The sequence below is a fragment of the Budorcas taxicolor genome, chromosome 7 (assembly GCF_023091745.1).
Source record: "Budorcas taxicolor isolate Tak-1 chromosome 7, Takin1.1, whole genome shotgun sequence".
NCBI classification, from domain to species: Eukaryota; Metazoa; Chordata; class Mammalia; order Artiodactyla; family Bovidae; genus Budorcas; species Budorcas taxicolor.
This window is the reverse complement of record NC_068916.1, coordinates 73,218,952-73,238,265: the sequence shown is the minus strand read 5'-3', so window position 1 is coordinate 73,238,265 and position 19,314 is coordinate 73,218,952. Positions and strand designations below refer to the sequence as shown.

At 40.0% G+C, this 19,314-nt stretch overlaps 1 protein-coding gene across 1 annotated transcript in view; it reads right to left on the bottom strand.

Moving 5' to 3' along the window:
- The window catches only part of GABRG2 (gamma-aminobutyric acid type A receptor subunit gamma2), a 129,935-nt gene that overhangs the window by 10,027 nt on the left and 100,594 nt on the right, over positions 1–19,314 (bottom strand). Inside the window, exon 7 of the mRNA XM_052643029.1 lies at positions 856–1,008. Within this exon, the coding sequence (XP_052498989.1) occupies positions 856–1,008 (153 nt within the window). The remainder of the gene's footprint in view (positions 1–855; positions 1,009–19,314) is intronic.

Here is a 19,314-nt window from a genome sequence, read left to right as displayed (position 1 = left end):
GTGTCTTCAAATGGCATCAGAATCATGCATGTTGGAATTAATCAGTAGCCAGTGGTGTGCAAGTACATGTGTAACAGCTGATTCCCTAGGGAAAAGGTGCCCCTGATTTTTTGTGTTTATCTGTTTCCATGGTGTTAATATTTGCACCTGGGTTGATTTCAAGCTACCAAACTGGCATCACTGAACACAGTATTGGGAAAGGATAACTATGACCAACTCTAATGGGTATACAACTGCCCAGAGATCAAAACAAACAAACAAAAAATTTCCTGAAAAGTTTTTAAAAAAATTTTATCCCAGTTACTTTATTTAAAAGATTAATCCAGGTCTAGTTGGGAAGATCCCTTGGCTTCCTTGGTGGCTCAGACAGTAAAGTGTCTACCTACAATGCGGGAGACCCGGGTTTGATCCCTGGGTTGGGAAGATCCCCTGCAGAAGGAAATAGCACCCCACTCCAGTACTCTTGCCTAGAAAATCCCACGGACTGAGGAGCCTGGTAGGCTACAGTCTATGGGGTCGCAAAAAGTCGGACACAACTGAGCGACTTCACTTCACTTCTTCCAGTATTCTTGCCTGGAGAAACCCATGAACAGAGGAGCCTGGCAGGTTACAGTCCATGGGGTCACAAAGAGTTGGACACCACTGAGCAACTAACGCTTTCAAAGCAAGGAGAGAATTTAGCCAAACAGAACTAAGAAGCTTTAAACACTGTTTCAATATGCTAGTTTAAAATAAATGGCATTTCTATGTAATTACTAACTGAATTAAAAGCAAATCAACTTAGAAGGGGAAATAAAGATTAGTGTTGTTCAGTACTTACCTTGGGACAGTACAACACAAGAAATTGTCTCTCACCTAAAGAAGTTCTGGCTGGGACAGCATCCTTATTGATCCAGAAAGACACCCAGGATAGGACAACAATGAGTGTGCAGGGGATGTAGGTCTGGATGGTGAAGTAGCCCATTCTTCTGCTCAGGTCAAAATAGACAGTCATGACCACATAATCCCCTGGAACAGAGCCAAGATGGACCATGAAAACCCTTAACAAAACTGGAAAGTGTTTCAAAACAAGCATGTATATCACTCTCATGTGCACTGGAAAATTTTAATCCACCTGCATTAAGAACAAAAAACAACAAAAAGCAAAATCCAGCCTGTATTCACTGCTATATTTAAAAGGGATAACCAATACGGTCCTGCTGTAAAGCACTGGAACTTTGCTCAATCTTAGGTGGCAGCCTGGAAGGCAGGGGGCTTTGGGGAAGAACAGATACATGTATATGTATGACTGAGTCCCTTCCCTGTTCACCTGAAACTATCACAACATTGTTAATCGGCTACACCCCAATACAAAAAAAAAAGTTATAAAAAACACCCAACCTGTACTGAATTCTGATCCTTTAGGAAGCAACGTGACTACTAGATGAAAGGAAATACCTTTGAGCATATTGCTCATATTTTCTTCTTTCGGGTGATTGTTTACTTTGCCATCTCTGCTGACTTAATGCACACAATGTAAGGTTTTATATTTGGTGCAGAGGTAGGGGAATCTTTGTTTCTACCCTGTGCCTCTCTTGCCTTCAATGAAATCTAAGATTTGTTACAATTTCTTCTTTTTCTCAGGACCTTTCTCCATACAAATCAGAGAATTACCATTGTGCTTGACACTAATAGATAACTATTTACTCAGTTTATAACCAAATTCCCGTGCTGAGACAATTTCTCATGTTTCCATTGAATCAAGTGGTTTTCCTTTATAACAGTTGCTTCAGTTTGTAATTTCTTGTTCATCCCTGTGGTTGTTTTTGCAACATCCGTCTCATTGTTAACTTGATTCTGCATGAGTCCACAGACTGTGCTTACCCCAGCCCTTCCCTGCCCCTGTCACTACACGTAGCATCCCACTGTATTCCAAACAGGCACTCAGTAACATTTGTGAGTAAATGATTAAATGAACAATGTATTTATATATTTAACTATAGAGAAAGAAACCAAAAATCAGGAAGTTGTATTTTGGAACATTTTGGTGATAAAGGAATTTATATAAATATTCCAGAGAGTAGAGTAATTAAGGAATCCAAGAATAACTATACCGCTATGCATGAGAACAATGTAATGTGACACAGTCCCAAGTCTCTGTAATTTGTTAAGATCATGATACATGCATTGTTTCACTTTACAGTAGCAACTATAAAGTACTCATATAGTATATACCATATTGTACCTTATAGCTCAGACTGATATAAGAGAACACCACTTTCAAGAGAGCAGATCATCGGCTATATCCCAATACAAAATAAAAAGTTATAAAAAATACCCAACCTGTACTGAATTCTGATCCTTTAAGAAGCAATGTGACTACTAGATGAAAGGAAATACCTTTCAGCATATTGCTCATATTTTCTTCTTTCGGGTGATTTCTTAATGTGTATCTGCTCTCTTAATGTGAGGGGGCACATGAGACTACTTTTCAAATGTTGTTTTTTCCTTCCTTATAATCTGTCCTAAAATAAATGGACAGTGAAATCCAGATCACATTTTTTTTTTAATTACTTGACTTCATGTCTGTATTTCTCTACTTACTTAGATGATTTAAATCTGATTTGAAGATAAGGCACTTTAAAGAAGACTGACTTAGCTGGATGAATTATTACTGCTTAGTCCACTCCTTCCTTCCCTCTCTCCATCTTCACTCCACATTCTTCTAAGCTGCTGAGACAGAAGACCCTTCACTGGGTACTCCTCGAGGGAGTCAAGATTCTCTGTTAACCCTGCGGTATTTCCTAAGTGGGGCTATGATTACTTCCTAACACTGCCCTTCGGTGGACGGAGAGACTGTCACTTGTCTGAGTCAGGCCTGGTTAAGGTAGTCATCGTGACCCAGATACTAATTACAGAATTAAGCTCCCATTAGAACGTACAGTTCCCTTTCTGAGAGCAGTAATTTGCCATTATTTAGCAATTATCTTTGAAAAGTTAAAGGTAAGAATTTTCTTACTGATCATAAATAGATTTGTGTTAGTTCCCTGAGATGATGCTTCTCTGTGTTGATTTATTTGGATTTGGCTATGGTTTTTTCCTGTGGTCATGTATGGATGTGAGAGTTGGACTGTGAAGAAGGCAGAGTGCCGAAGAATTGATGCGTTTGAACTGTGGTGTTGGAGAAGACTCTTGAAGGTCCCTTGGACTGCAAGGAGATCCAACCAGTCCATTCTGAAGGAGATCAGCCCTGGGATTTCTTTGGAAGGAATGGTGCTAAAGCTGAAGCTCCAGTACTTTGGCCACCTCATGTGAAGAGTTGACTCATTGGAAAAGACTCTGATGCTGGGAGGGATTGGGGTCAGGAGGAGAAGGGGATGACAGAGGATGAGATGGCTGGATGGCAACACTGACTCAATGGACGTGAGTTTGAGTGAACTCCGGGAGTTGGTGATGGACAGGGAGGCTTGGTGTGCTGCGATTCATGGGGTCGCAAAGAGTCGGACACGACTGAGCAACTGAACTGAACTGAGGCTATTTAAAGTCATAGCATTTCATATATTTGTTTGGTCTCTGCTTTTGTTCTAATCTAGAATATTCTTCAATTACAGCCTGCCTCTGTTTATTATAAAGATATTTAATTGCAGATGATCCCTATTAGTTTCTGTCTTTTTCTTTCATGTTTCTTTGACCACAATATCAGAGGCAAATGTAAGTTTCTTATTCTACCTAAGAAACACAAAGAAAGAAAGGGTTTCTTTTTAAATAATCATATTTGGGGGCACTTTTTCTTCCTAATTTTTCAAGTCCTTGAGAATTCTCTGTATGCAAATTATAATATCTTAAATAAATCTAGACAATTTTAGTAACATCTTTTTTACTCTTTATCATGCAAGTAAATGAGAATCTACACATTGCCATTAATGGTCTGACTCTTTTAAAGGTGAACTTTAATTTTGCCTCAAGTTAACAGATAATTATCTCAATTCAATTTTCCACTTCCCTTTAGGTCAGAATCTTGACTTCCCTAGCCTATTTAACTATCAATTCCTATTTTAAGGTAATAGCTTCTGAGCATCTTTCATCTTTGCCAACAAATCTGAAGCTTTTCTATCCCTAGATTATGGATTCAAACTTGGGAACAGGCCATTTAAAAGCCAAGCAGCTTCACAGTGAAAGCCTGACATCTGTCTTATCTCTAAGGCCACATCACTTTTTGTGTTTTTTAAAACTCTCAGGCTGAGAAGCCTATAAAATCGAATCCCCTGAAAGTGCCGCATCAGTGATTTCCCCAAGTCCAAAAGGTTTAAATACCCACCAAGTCAAAGGTGGTTATTTCAGCCACTTCTAACTTATTCTATTGATTTATTCTAACATGATACTTAAAGCCATAGCATCTTAAAAAAATTTAGTTTGGTTCCCTGTTTTTGTCCTTGTTAATGTAATAGAATGTAATTGAAACAGGCTATGACTGAGAAGACATATCATTTAAATAACACCCATTAATGTCCATTATTTTTTGTAAGATTCTTATGTCTAGTTTTAGGAAGAGAGCAATGTCAGTGAATAATGGACTTCAATAATTACTTTTTTTAGCTGTCTGTCATATTAATAATTTGAAAGCTTTAAAATTCAAATTCATTGGAGTGTTTAGGGTCTTATACATGAAACTATCTCCTTGTCAAAACTTGATTGCATGATAAGACATCTGCCCCTCCCGAATGCCCCAAATAATAAAAATAATGGTTTTCTAATTACAAGTAATGAGGGCCTACTATGTTCAGACACTGAGCTGAATAGTTTGCATATATTTTCTTTAAAATTCCTAAAATTTTGTCATGATGGTGAAAAAACTAAGATTTTACCTGGTTCCTCTCCCATGATTCTTACTCCACTTAAATATAGTTGAATAGAGTATATATTACTCTACTGGATTAATTTTGAAAGCATAATTTGTGTTGATATACTCTAGTTTCCTTTCTCTAGTCTCTTTATTTTTCAATAAATATTTTTAATCACTTTTATGCAAATAGCACTAAATTAGGTAACATGGAAACTAAGATCTATGAAACCTCACAGACGGATTCTAAATTAAATGGATTGAATGAGAACAAGATTATTTCATCTCTTACTACAACTCAGAGAGAGAGGTATTGAGACAATGCAGTGCATTTTCCTTTATCACTCCTTGATACACACTTGAATCTGAGGCCTGGTTCCGCAGGGCTGGTTTTGACCACAGGAAGGTAGGAGAGTTCACTGGCTGTAAATTCATTTGGGGAAAAGGGTTTTCTGAAATTAGACCTATACCTCACCTAACACACAACAATATATTTGAGATGTATTGAAGATTCAGATTTAAGCATGAATATAAATACTACCCAAGAAAGAAATGTAAGAGAACACCTTCATGATCTGAGTGGAAGACACTTTGTCAAAGCACAACATAAAATATAGAAAGCATGAAGGAGAAAAAAAGTATACCATGTTTAGAACTGTATTATACTTCTTTAAATAATTTTGAAAGGCAAAATACTGCATTTGAATAAAATATTACCTATATAAATAAATCAAAGCCTAATATCACTGATATGTAAGTAATTCTCATTAATTATTGAGACAGAGACTCACATTTTTAACTGGGTTGAAAAAATGAATGAACAATTCATAGATACTAAATACAAAGAAAGATTCTCAACTTCAATAGTCATTAGTGAAATGCAAAGTAAAATAATAGTATTTCACTTTTAGCCTATAATATTGGGAAAAAATAATTTCCTATACCACAAAATGTGGATGAAGAGCAGAGCTATACATCTTGCTAGGGGTATACACTGATGTAAACTTAAAGGTAACCTGGAAGCATATAAAATTATTTTACTTCTCTATATTTGGAATTAGCACTATAGAAAAAAACGGCTTTAAAATATTGACTTTTGATTGGCACCAATTTTTTTTTCAAGGTTTGCTCTGTGCCCAGAAGTATGAATAGAATACTCAGTCCTTGGGCAGAATCCTAATCCCTGAGTTTATGTGCCTAGTGGAATAGAGCATAGTGGAAGAGAAAAAATTTTCAGATTTAATCATGCTGCTTACTTCTATGCTGCTGCTGCTAAGTCGCTTCAGTCATGTCCGACTCTTAGCAACCCCATGGACCTCAGCCTACCAGGCTCCTCCGTCCATGGGATTTTCCAGGCAAGAGTACTAGAATGGGTTGCCGTTGCCTTCTCCCTACTTCTATGCATGACACCCCTAAGTATTCTGCATCCATCACTGGCCCACCATTCCCAGGCATGGCTTAGGCCTGCAATTCTTCTGAAATTACATTCAACACTTTTCCAGCAACTAGGTCCTTGGAGGTCAAGAGCAGGCAAAACAACTAAGCTGTAATCCTTGCCATCAGGGAGTCCTCCGGCTAAGAACGACATATGAATATAGCATCATTACTCCACGGCACGCATGCATGCTTAGTTGCTCGGTTGCGGTGTCTCCTGCATTGGCAGGTGGATTCTTTACCACTGCACCACCTGGGAAGCCCTACTCCATGGCCCAAGGACTATATAAAACATAGCTGTTAGTTTATCTTATACACCTTGATTAGATGAAGTTTCTAGCAAGCATATTTCTAAAAGTTCTGCTTAATAATGTTAATCTTCACAAACCTTAAAGAGATCCACTCTCTTCACAGAGAGTCCAAACTCCTTAGTATGGCCTGTAAGGCTATCTGTAATTTGAATTTAATCTAGGTTTCTCTCCCTCATCATTCCCTTCATGTTCCCAAGGCCCTAAACAAAATAAATAGTTTCATTTCACACTGCTATGATTTTCCTGTCTTTATTCTTCCTGACATCTTATATCTCCCAGATTCCTACTGCTGCTAAGTCGCTTCAGTCCTGTCCGACTGTTTGCGACCCCATAGATGGCAGCCCAACAGGCTCCTGCATCCCTGGGATTCTCCAGGCAAGAACACTGGAGTGGGCTGCCATTCCCTTCTTCACCCAGATTCCTAGCTTATCTCTTTAATCCTTTTTACTCATTCCAACCTTCCAACCACCTCCAGCACCAGCACAGACTGCACACACATACCCATACTGTGACTAGACCTGTGCTAAGTGGTAGCAATCTTAAGTAAATTTAAAATTAAAAATCAATTCCTTCAGTTGACCAAGGCAATATTTCAAGGGTTTTAATATTTATTTAGAGCTAGCAAGTACTGTGGGCTTCCCTGGTAGCTCAGATGGTAAAGAATCTGCCTGTAATGCAAGAGACCCGGGTTCAATCTCTGGGTCAGGAAGATCCCCTGGAGAAGGGAATGGCAACCCACTCCAGTATTCTTTCCTGGAGAATCCCATGGATAGAGGAGCCTGGCAGGCTATAGTCACAAAGAGTCGGACACCACTGAGAGACTGACACCTTCAGTGAGTAATATAATAGCACAGATATAAAAGTTACTAAATGATAGAAAGCTCAATTAGATAGTGCTGGTTTAAGCTAATCTTTCTGGAAGGCATTTATGCTCATGCCATTCCCTTCCAAGTTTTTCGGAATAAAATCCATACTACTCAACATAGGATTCTAGTCTCCTTTCCCCTGATCCACAATGAACCATCCAAGTTGTATCTCCCACCATTCATAATCTCTCCATTTTATGCCCACCCAGCCTGATTTACCTTCTGCACTTCCAAGGGGTTCTGTTGTCCTCATTTGCCCATGATGTCTTCAATTTCTGAAACACTCTCCACGTCTCCAATGGTATGATTCATGTATATCTCCAAACCCTTTCATTATTGCCCATTGATGTTAAAAGCTAAATTAAAAGTTTTTAACTTGTCCTGTGGGAGTTCTTATGGCATTTCCCTGACTACTCTCCAGCTTCATCTTAAATAGTTTTTCTTTATACTCCAGCCCGAGTTCTTACAGTTCCCTTAGATGCTCCCTGCTACCACTCACAAGGTGGCGCAGTGGTAAAGAATCCACCTGCCAATGCAGGAGACAGAAACACAAGAGACACGGTTTGATGCCTGGCTCAGGAAGATCCCCTGGGGCAGGAAATGGCAACTGGCTGCAGTATTCTTGCCTGGAAAACCCCATGGACAGAGGAGCCTGGCGGGCTGCGGTCCATGGAGTCACAAAGGGTCAGACACAGCTGAGCTACTGAGCCCACACACACACCTCTTACCTTAGAGTCTTATCACATGCTGGTTCCTTAAGCTCAGCGTCTAATATCTCCATCTCTACTTAACGACAGTCTTTCTTCAGATGTAAATTAATGCATCCCTTCATCTGAGAAGCCCTTAGTAGATCAGATGTTCTCAGTAAGATCTCACAGCACCATATGACTCTCATAGTGCTGATCTTGCTAGGAAGTATGTGATTGGTGTGAATATTGGATTACACTCTAGATTATAATTAGTCCATGAACTCCATGAAGTAACTGTAGCTATTTATCTCACTGTTTTACCCTCAGTATCTAGTACAGTGCTGGTACACACAGAAGGAATCCAACAGTTATTTGTCTAATGTATAAATGTTTTAGCTCATATGGCCATGAAAAATATCATGGGTGAACTATATACCCAAAGCATTAAGACCAGGGCAGAAATCAGGGTAGGGTTTTAAAATACTAAATTTTGCTTTAGAAACTATTGCTTCTGGAGATATTTCTTACTGGATACCCTGGTGAACTTAATCTCCAGAGATGCAGATATAAGGTCACAGAGAGCTGTTAGCAGCCCTGACTGCTTGCCAAGAAGAAATGAAGGAAAATCAGCCACATCAGAGTGGCTGCATAAAGCTTATTAGAGAATCGATTGGTGATTTGAGTTTTTCAACTAGATGCAATTAGGGAGAGAAAAAGACAAAGAGGCTTGGCTGCTGAAACAGCCATCACTGTCCTCCACATTAAGTCTAATAGGTGTGTTTTCATTTCAAAACTTGACCGTTATTATTTAATCTGTTGCTTGTTCAAGCTCACATGGTGATGAAAAAGAACAACATAGCAACTGGGGAAAATACAATGAAAAATAAAAAGTGTAATTGGTAATTATTTTCCAGGCTAAATCAATCTTTTCAAGACTTCCTCTGACTTCTCCACTGAGGAATGGGAACAGGGTTGTCAGGAAGAACAGGAGATGCTTCATGCCAGATGGCAAGGAGAAGTCCAGAATCCCTGCAGGGGTGACGTTTGGGGCTCAGCTATTGGAAAATGTGGAAAGCACACAAGGGCAGGGGGACCTGCTAAGCATGGATTTGCTTCAGCCCAAGGAGGAGAGCTTCCAGGAGGTTCTGGAACAAAGTGCACAAGCAGAGTTAGTGCCACTTGAGACCAGAGCGGCAGTCGCTTGTCTCCCACAGGCTGAGGTGGGGTGGTCTGAATCTCCAAGTTCAGATGGCCCTACGTTGCTCAAGGACATTCTCCAGACAAGGGGACAGTGATACACTGTTAGCATCCAGACTTTGTAGCACCTGGAGAATGGGGCACACCAGCTCAGAGAAGGTGAGGTGAAAGAGGGGATGTCAGAAGTGTCCACTGCAAGAACTGGTGTTAGGCTGCGTTCAAAGGTTCTAGTCCAGTCACTCACAGGTTGTGTAATTTTAGACAAGTGTAGAAATGATAAGAGAATATACCTCACAGGGAATCATGAACATAAAAAGAATTAACGTATATAGTGTGCTTGATAAGTTCCTGGTACACAATAAAAGGTCTATTAATGTCAGTTATGATTACAAAGTAGTTTAATCTATGGAAAATAATTAACAAAATTCTGGCACATATAAGCATAGAAGAAATACAGTCCATGGAATTCTCCATGCCAGAATACTGGAGTGGGTAGCCTTTCCCTTTTCCAAAGGATCTTCCCAACCCAGGACTCCCACACTGCAGGTGGATTCTTTACCAGCTGAGCCTCAAGGGAAGCCCAAGAATACTGGAGTGAGTAGCCTATCCCTTCTCCAGCAGATCTTCCCGACCCAGGAATCAAACCAGGGTATCCTTCATTGCAGGTGGATTCTTTACCAACTGAGCTATCAGAGAAGCCCAGGTTAATCTATGGAAAATATTAACACCATTCTGGCACATATAAACAGAGAAGAAATGCTACTAAACATTCAGAAAAGAATAAAAATTAGAAAGGATCCTAGCATTCATGTCAATCAACTCTATCCTCTCATAGGTTAAACAATTGAGATCCACTGAAAAAGACAGAGTTGCAGACCCAAGACTCCTGCCTCCCAAACCAATACTCTTTGGGGTAAACAGCCTGCCCATTTTGAGCCAGTGGCGAAGATCATGGAGATAATGCAAAACAGAAAGTGGGATAAAGCAAAACAGGAAGTGGAACAATTACTGAATAGGGTTAATATAGAAAGCTGGTATGGATGACTAGGAGGCCCAACCTCAACAAGAAAAATTCCTTTCATTTGCTTTTAAACCTTATATAATAGACCTGTTACTTTTAAGAGAGTGGAAACTCATTTGTCTAGAATTCCAGACTAACACAACAACCATTCTAGAACTTTCCTTCTGGAGAACAGCTCTAGATGAAAGGAAGCTCAATATTTGCAAAGCCTCCAGGTAGTGAGATAGCCGATAGACAGGCTCCAGGTTGGAAATTCACATTTGGCCAGTCTCCTCTCTGCATTTCCTGAGGCAAGAGATAGCTGGTCTCTGCTGAGGAATTTATCATCAGCCTCCCCTCTCCAAAAGGGAAGTAATAACAGAAACAGGGTAAATAGCCAGTCTTTGTCTCTTGTAAACACCTCAAGGAAATAATCATGGCAAGGACAAAGAGGCAAAACCCTGTCTGAGTAAAGGATAAGTGAGACACTACACACACACAAAAAGTCTCCTTGGAGTCAAAAATCGGGATAATTCCAGGTCAAAGTGAGTCTTGCTCCACCCAGAAGCATTCACTTTGAGATCCATCAGTGTGCATGCTGACTTTCAACTGAGCTATTTCAAATTCAAAAGATGATGCTGTGAAAATGCTGCACTCAATGTGCCAGCAAATTTAGAAAACTCAGCAGTGGCCACAGAACTGGAAAAGGTCACTTTTCATTCCAATCCCCAAAAAGGGCAATGACAAAGAACTTTCAAACTATTACACAAATGAACTCATGCTAGCAAAGTAATGCTCAAAATTCTCCAAGCTAGGCTTCAACAGTATGTGAACTGAGAACTTCCACTTGTTCAAGCTGGATTTAGAAAAGGCAGAGAACCAGAGATCAAATTGCCAACATTCGCTGAATCAAAGAAAAAGCAACAGAATTCCAAAAAAAAAAAAAAATCTGCTTCATTGACTATGGTAAAGCCTTTGACTGTGTGGATCACAAACGGGAAAATTCTTATAGAGATGGGAATACTAGACCACCTTACTTGCCTTCTGCAAAACTTATATGCAAGTCAAGAAGCACTGGTTAGAACAGGATATGGAACAATGGACTGCCTCAAAATTGGGAAAGGAGTACATCAAGGCTGTATATTGTCATGCTGCTTATTCAGCTTACATGCAGAGTTTGTGAAATTCCAGGATGGATAAAGCATAAGCTGGAGTCAAGATTGCCAGGAGAAATATCAATAACCTCAGACATGCAGATAACATCACCCTTAATGCAGAAAGCAAAGAGTAACTAAAGAACTTCTTGATAAAGGTGAAAAAAGGGAGTGAAAAGCTGGCTTAAAATTCAGCATTCAAAAAATGAAGATCATGGCATTCAATCCCATCAATTCATGGCAAATAGATGGGGAAACAATGGAAACAGTGACAGACTTTATTTTCTTGGGCTCCAAAATCACTGCAGTTGGTGACTGCCGCCATGAAATTAAAAGATGCTTGCTCCTTGGAAGTAAAGCTATGACAAACTGGACAGCATATTAAAAACCAGAAACATTACTTTGCTGACAAAGGTCCATATAGTCAAAGCTATGGTTTTTCCTGTGCTCATGCATGGATGTGAGAGTGGACAATAAAGAAGGCTGGGCACTGAAGAACTGATGCTCTTGAACTGTGATGTTGGAGAAGAGTCTTGAGAGTCTCTTGGACTGCAAGGAGATCTAACCAGTCAATCCAAAAGGAAATCAGTACTGAATATTCATTGGAGGGACTGATGCTGAGGCTGAAGCTCCAATACTTTGGCCACCTGATGTCAAGAGCTAACTCACTGCAAAAGACCCTGATGCTGGGAAAGATTGAAAACAGGAGGAGAAGGGAAGGACAGAGGAGAAGATGGTTGGATGGCATCACTGACTCAATGGACATGAGTTTGAGCAAGCTCCAGGAGTCGGTGTTGGACAGGGAGGCCTGGCGTGCTTCAGCCCATGGGGTCGCAAAGAGTAGGATACACTGAGTGACTGAACAATAACTGTGTTCACGCACACCCCAGGGGAGGGCCCTGAGACAAATTAACCAAGGGGGGACAAAGCACGATGACTGGCCTGAGGGAAGACAAAGACACAGAAAACTGCCCCTTTATAAAGTATCTAAACTTCCCAAAGGTGGGACTCTCTCTCTGAGCTTGCCTGCCGTGGGCCTTTCTACACATATTTTCTTTTCAATAACCTTTTTACTTTACTCTTTACCCTCTGCCTCCTTGCCTGAATTTGTTCTTGCCTAGGCAGGCGAGGCTAGGGACCTTAGCCCTAACTGCTGGTCCCTGTGGCCCAGCGGTTAGGACTCCCAGGCTGAGAAGCTGAGACACTGCGTCCAGCTACCGCGCTCTGCTGCTTGCTGCAAACTGCTGCCTACTACTGCACCCATCCGAAATCAGTAGTGGTTTTCTCTAAATTCATATGGGATCTAGGTATTTGCTAGGATCTCAGTTCTTTGTTCTCTTTTAATAGAGCACTTTTTATTAGTGTACAGTAAGTCCCCTGCATATGAACAAGTTCTGTCCTGAAAGCGTGTTCGTAAGTCCAGTTTGTTCCTAAGTCTGAAAAAGTTAGCCTGGATATCCACCTAACACAGTCAACTGTATAGTACTACACTGTAATAGGTTTATAACACTTCTCAGAAATAATACATTAAATAAACAAAAATAAAACATTTTTAATCTTGCGGTACAGTGCCTTGAAATGTACAGTACAACAGCTGGTGCCCAGTGAAATAGACAGAGGGCAAGCTGCAATGTCATGCCTGGCATTGATGGCACAGGTTCTGGCTCTTTGCTGGAACCAGCTGGACGTTCGCATCTTCAAAAGTTCACAACTTGAAGGTTTGTATGTAGGGGATTTACTGTAATAGCTTCTCTTCCTAACCCTCTGAAAAGGCCACCACTGATTCTTAGCTTAGTGTGGCTTTTATAATTTTGAGCCCATCATCAAATCCCAACAATGCAGCAAGTGAATCCACCTTGGGATTTATGTAAATAAAAATCTGGCTCAGAATTCTAAAGCTGAAGACACAAGTAAATGCACTTGCTACTTTGACCCATCCAAAGGAAATGCAGTGTCCCAGCATAATTAAATCTAACTCCTACAAACATCTGACTAGATACTAAAACATGTTTCACATAAGGGCAGACTCGTTTACTGTAGCAGAAAATATACAGGATCCAGTCCCAGAATTCAAGTACTAGAGATGTCATTACCAGATACAGGGATCTGGGTGAATTGTTCAAATTCTCCCAGTAAAATAGAGATAATCACACCTATCACCAAGGCTCCAGTGAAAACCCATATTTTTTTTAATGATGGGAAAAGTGTTTTGTAAACTTCCGGAGACAATATATAGATGAGATAGAAGTGCAGCTTCCTAAGGACAGTTGTCTTACCAAATAGCCTCTATGACATTGGTAGAAAACTTCCTGTTCAGTGGTTTTCTTTTTTTGTAGCTTTTTTTAAAAGGCTACCTGTAACTGTGAGGAATGATAGTAAAGCAGTCAACCTTGTTCTTGCTTATGTGACCTTTAACATATTCACCAAAACTGCTGATGCCATCATTTTAATACAGTTCACAAAATTTGTGTCACAAAAATTGTATATTCTTTTCTGTTCAACTTGGACTCTGAAGTACAGATAAATTATACAGTAACGTTGCTTGAGAGACAAAGGTAACAAAATGCCCATTTATGTGTGGTTACTTCTTATGCAGAGTATCATTGTGATACCACCAGATCTCATAATGCATCTTTTTGAGAAGTCTCATTTCAGGGAAAAATTTTCACCATGAATTTCTATTCCAGTTCTTCTGGCTTTATGTTACTGATCAGAATATTTTTAATAGCTCAGAAGAGAGATACCAACAATGAACACACACCATACAGGAGTCGTATCTGTCTGTCAACTTTGATATGAAACTTAGACTGGCTTAATGGAGGTATCAGTGGAAATCTGACAAATCCTGAGAAAGATGCAGTCATTTACTTCCAGTCAACCTTAGGTACATGCTAGCTGAGGAAGGACTTTATGCAAAGTCAGTCAATCCTAAAGGAAATCAACCTTGAATATTCATTGGAAGAACTAATGCTGAAGCTCCAATACTTTGACTACCTGATACAAAGAGCCAACCACTCAATAGAAAAGACTCTGATGCTGAGAAAGGTTGAGGGCAGGAGGAGAAGGGGATGACAGAGGATGAGATGGTTGGATGGCATCACTGACTCAATGGACATGAGTTTGAGCAAGCTCTGGTAAAGGACAGGGAAACTTGGTGTGCTACAATCCATGGGATGGCAGAGTCAGATACTACTTACCAACTGGACAGCAACAATTTGAGTTATCATATTTATAATCTCAGAGCCACAGAAAGGGCGCCAATATGTTATATTTTACCCTTCTGGCATAGAAATGATGAGATGATACTTCTTAGGAAAACAGTAGAAATCCTATTTGTGATCTTTGGAAAGAATATTTTCCAGTAGGAAAAGGCATGGTTCAGAATTAAGTCCCTGGAAATTGAAGTCTTTAGCCATAATCAATCAGTTCCTGTCTTCTCTCACTTTTTCCTGACCTGTTAAATAGGAATTTCCACCCTTTCAGAAGTACTGGAAGGGAAAGATTCCCCTTTGACTTCTTCCCAATTTTTTCATTCTATGTACTCTGATTGATGAAATTGGGACAGTTACAATATTTCCTAATTTGTATTTCCTTCTAATAATCACTTTTGCCTGCTCTCCATTTGCTTAGGTATCCTGAGTTAAAACATAGGCTGATTTTTAGAGGTTAATCTAGGGCTTTATCTTAGTTCCTACTATAGGGATGTAGTTGGAGCCAATCAGTTAAGCAAGTATGCTGGTCTTACACATGCTACTCTCCTTTGAGTTGGTTAATACCAAAGATTAGATTTGGATGAAATATAGTAAGAATCCCAACTGTGATTACAAATTCATCCTCTAAACCAATACTACCAGCAATGAAGATGATATTTAAACTCTGCTAAATTTATGAATGCATCTCCCAAATAGTTTCTAAGAAACAAAGGAAAATATTGATAATTAGGGGGCTCAGCTGCTCATTGTAGATACAAAGGCCAGGTTAGACCTCGGTTCGATTCCTGGGTCAGAAAGGTCTGCTGGAGAAGGTATAGGCTACCCACTTTAGTATTCAAAGGCTTCCCTGGTGGCTCAGATGGTAAAAAAAAAAAAAAAAAAAAAAAAAAAAAAATCCACCTACAATGCAGGAGAGCTGGGTTCAATCCCTGGGTTGGGAAGATCCCCTCAAGGAGGACATGGCAACTCACTCCAGTATTCTTGCCAGGGAAATGCCATGGACAGAGGAGCCTGGTAGGCTACAGTCCATGGTGTCCCAAAGAGTTGGACAGGACTGAGTAACTTTCACATTCACTTTTTTATACATCAGAACCCAGAAAACTCTTCTGGAGAAAGAAGCTAGCAAAAATTCTGTATTTTTTCATTGTTTTCCCTCTTTCAATGGGCCTAGCCTAACTTTGCCTTTGAAGCCATACCTGATGAGTCTAACCCAGGCATTGACATTTGCTTAAAAAAACGACTCCACAGAGGCTGAGAAACCTAATGTTACCAGAATACCAAGCTTTCTAAAATGACTTTTAAAGCAGTTGGAAAAAGAACATCTGAATTCAGGCAACTGCAGGCAGTGATTGCAAAAGGTCAGATCACAAAATGTTCCCCAAGATGTCAAATCACTCCTGGGGATACTCTGCACAATTGTAGGCTTAAGAATTTGACTTCACTTGCTCTTTGCTCTATGCCCAAGCACTGCATTTTAAAGGTTCTGTTTTCTTTTTTTTGTTGTTCCTTCCTACTGGAATTCTCTCAACCAGGAAGTTTTACATTTTGTGATCTTCAAGGTAGTTGTTAAATGTCTGTCAAAAATCATTCAGTTCAGTTCAGTCACTCAATCGTGTCTGACTCTTTGCGACCCCATGGACCGCAGCGCGCCAGGCCTCCCTTGTCCATCACCAACTACTGGAGTTCACTCAAACTCAGGTCCATTGAGTCAGTGATGCCATCCAACCATCTCATCCTCTGTCATCCCCTTCTCCTCCCACCTTCAATCTTTCCCAGGATCAGAGTCTTTTCAAGTGAGTCAGTTCTTCGCATCAGGTGGCCAAAGTACTGGAGTTTCAGTTTCAACTCAGTCCATCCAACGAATATTCAGGACTGATCTCCTTTAGGATGGACTGGTTGGATCTCCTTGCAGTCCAAGGGACTGTCAAGAGTCTTCTCCAACACCACAGTTCAAAAGCATCAATTCTTTGGTGCTCAGCTTTCTTTAAAGTCATTACTAAAATAAAAACAATCTAATATATCATAAATTATATCCATTACATGGAGTTGATTATAAAAGAACTGAATATCTCTTAATCATGGCTTTATCTTTTGGGTGGAAAGGCACTAGATTCAAAATGAGGTGACTTGTGTACTAATTTCTCTCTGGCTACAATCTAGTTGTGTGATCTTGGATAACTCGCTTTTTCCTCTTTTTTCTTTACAAAATATGACTAATTCAACTAGATAATAGATCTTGTGGAAATTCTATACCAAATGTTAAATATTATCTTAATATTTAAAGTGTATTATTAGTGATGTTATTTAAATCTGTGTATTTGAAATGTATGTCCAGATTTCACCAATCAGAATTTTAAAATTTATTTTAAAAGTGAAAGAATGAGACATTTCATGAAAAAAAAAAAAGAAAGAAGAAAAAATACTAGCTATCTCTTAGGTGGACATTCATTTGCTCCATAACCTTGAGCATGTTATTTAAGGTCTCTGGTCTGTTTTCGCACATGGAAACATAGAGATGATGCTGCTAAGTCACTTCAATCATGTCCGACTCTGTGCGATCTCATAGACAGCAGCCCACCAGGTTCCCCCGTCCCTGGGATTCTCCAGGCAAGAACACTGGAGTGGGTTGCCATTTCCTTCTCCGATGCATGAAAGTGAAAAGTGAAAGTGAAGTCGCTCAGTCATGTCCGACTCTTCGTGACCCCATGGACTGCAGCCCACCAGGCTCCTCTGTCCATGGGGTTTTCCAGGCAAGAGTACTGGAGTGGGGTGCCATTGATGATAGTCACTCTTAAATCACAGAGTCATGATGAGGATTAAGCAGAATGATTCCTATAGAGTTTGTGATAGAGACTGAGATACAGTAAGTGCTTGACACATGTTCCTGAAAGTTATTACCATTTTTTTTCCTTTTAAAATGTCTTTACATAACTCAGAGAATCTTATGACCTTGAGAATTTAACTGTATATAGAGCTTTTCATTTTGATTTATATTGACTGTAAGTATTTCTGTTTTTCTCCATCTGTCATAAAATTGAGAGCCTAGCAGCAGCAGCAGCAACCTCGTTCCTTCTTACTCTAGCTTTAAACCTAAAGATTCTACAGCTCTACCCCTGACAGCACCGCTCCTTTTGCACTGTAGTGGCCACCTGGGATGAAAGACAAGAGAGCAGAATAAACCATTCTCTTCTTTCCCCTAAAGCTTCTCTGGTGACTCCGACGGTAAAGAGTCTGCCTGCAATATGGAAGACCTGGGTTCAAACCCTGGGTCGGAAAAAATCCCCTGGAGAAGGAAATAGCAATCCACTTCAGTATTCTTCCCTGGAGAATCCCATGGACAGAGGAGCCCGGCAGGCTACAGTCCATAGGGTCACAAAGAGTCAGACACGACTTTCCTTTTTAAAATGTCTTTGCATAATTCAGAGAATCTTATGACCTTGAGAATTTAACTGTCTATAGAGCTTTTCATTTGGATTTATATTTACCATAAGTATTTCTGTTTTTCTCCATCTGTCATAAAATTGAAAGCAACTTCACTTCATTCCCCTAACAAGCCTCTGTTATAGACAAAAGCATAAGGCCACAGGGCAGCCAGGTCAGAGAAGCTCCCCTTCGCTGGAGGGCAGCAGGCTTTGAGCTCTGGGCATGAGTCTCTGCAGAATCTTTCAAGGCAAGGGTCCACCTCCGCCCTGCCTCTCCTCCATAGGCAGCATGATCGCCTCTGCCTGTCCACCAGAACACCCCTGTTGTGGACTTGATTGTGTAATTGAGGAAAATAATATGAAAGTTTGAAAAAAGTCAGCAACTATATCCACTTTCAATTATATTTAGGATTCAGGCCTCAGGGCTGTCTTGGTTTCAATTTATATGCCAGAGAATGAATTCCAGCATTGATGTGTTGTCCATGTGGAATGTTGTGTCTTTTTCATTCTATACAGGGCAGTCTAGATTAGGGGGCTGAGGCCCAGCATTCTCCGTCCACAGGGAGAAGGAGGATTTTGTTTTTGAGAAAAATAGGCCTCTGGGAGCAACTGCTCTGAAAGATGGATCATGTGAATTATGGTATGTGGTATTTGCTTTCTATCTGATTTCTGCTATGGCAGGAGTGATATAGAAGATTATCAAAAGCCCTCCAAATCCATGTGGGTGTTTTTTTTGAGTTGGCACTTGCTTTATTTTCGCAGATGGTATTCTGTGTCTAATCAACATCAAGAACAATGGTGTAATGTTCTGCTCACCGAAACTGAAACTGGCCTCCTTACGTACAGTTTTCAGTGCTTTCATTGCTGAGTTAGAATTGGGATTTGATCCTACAGTGTCAGAGCTGAAAGAGTTTAAAGATCAGACCAGTCTCTTCATTTTACCAAAGAGAAAATGGGGCTTTGAGAAGTGCAGCTTCTTCCTGAAGGTCAAGGTTGACACCTGCACCAGGAGCTAGGTCCCCCAATTTGCCCCCCAGAACTGTTTCATGTGTCATTTAAATAACTAAACTATGAGTTGTAAAACTGAACTATAGTCTTATGCATTAAAGATATAGTTAGATTTTTCTCTCTCCTTTCCTTTGTTTCAGTTTCTGAATAAACTTAGAGTCAACCAATCCCTGCTGTGATTGCTTTTATGATTTGCAAAGAA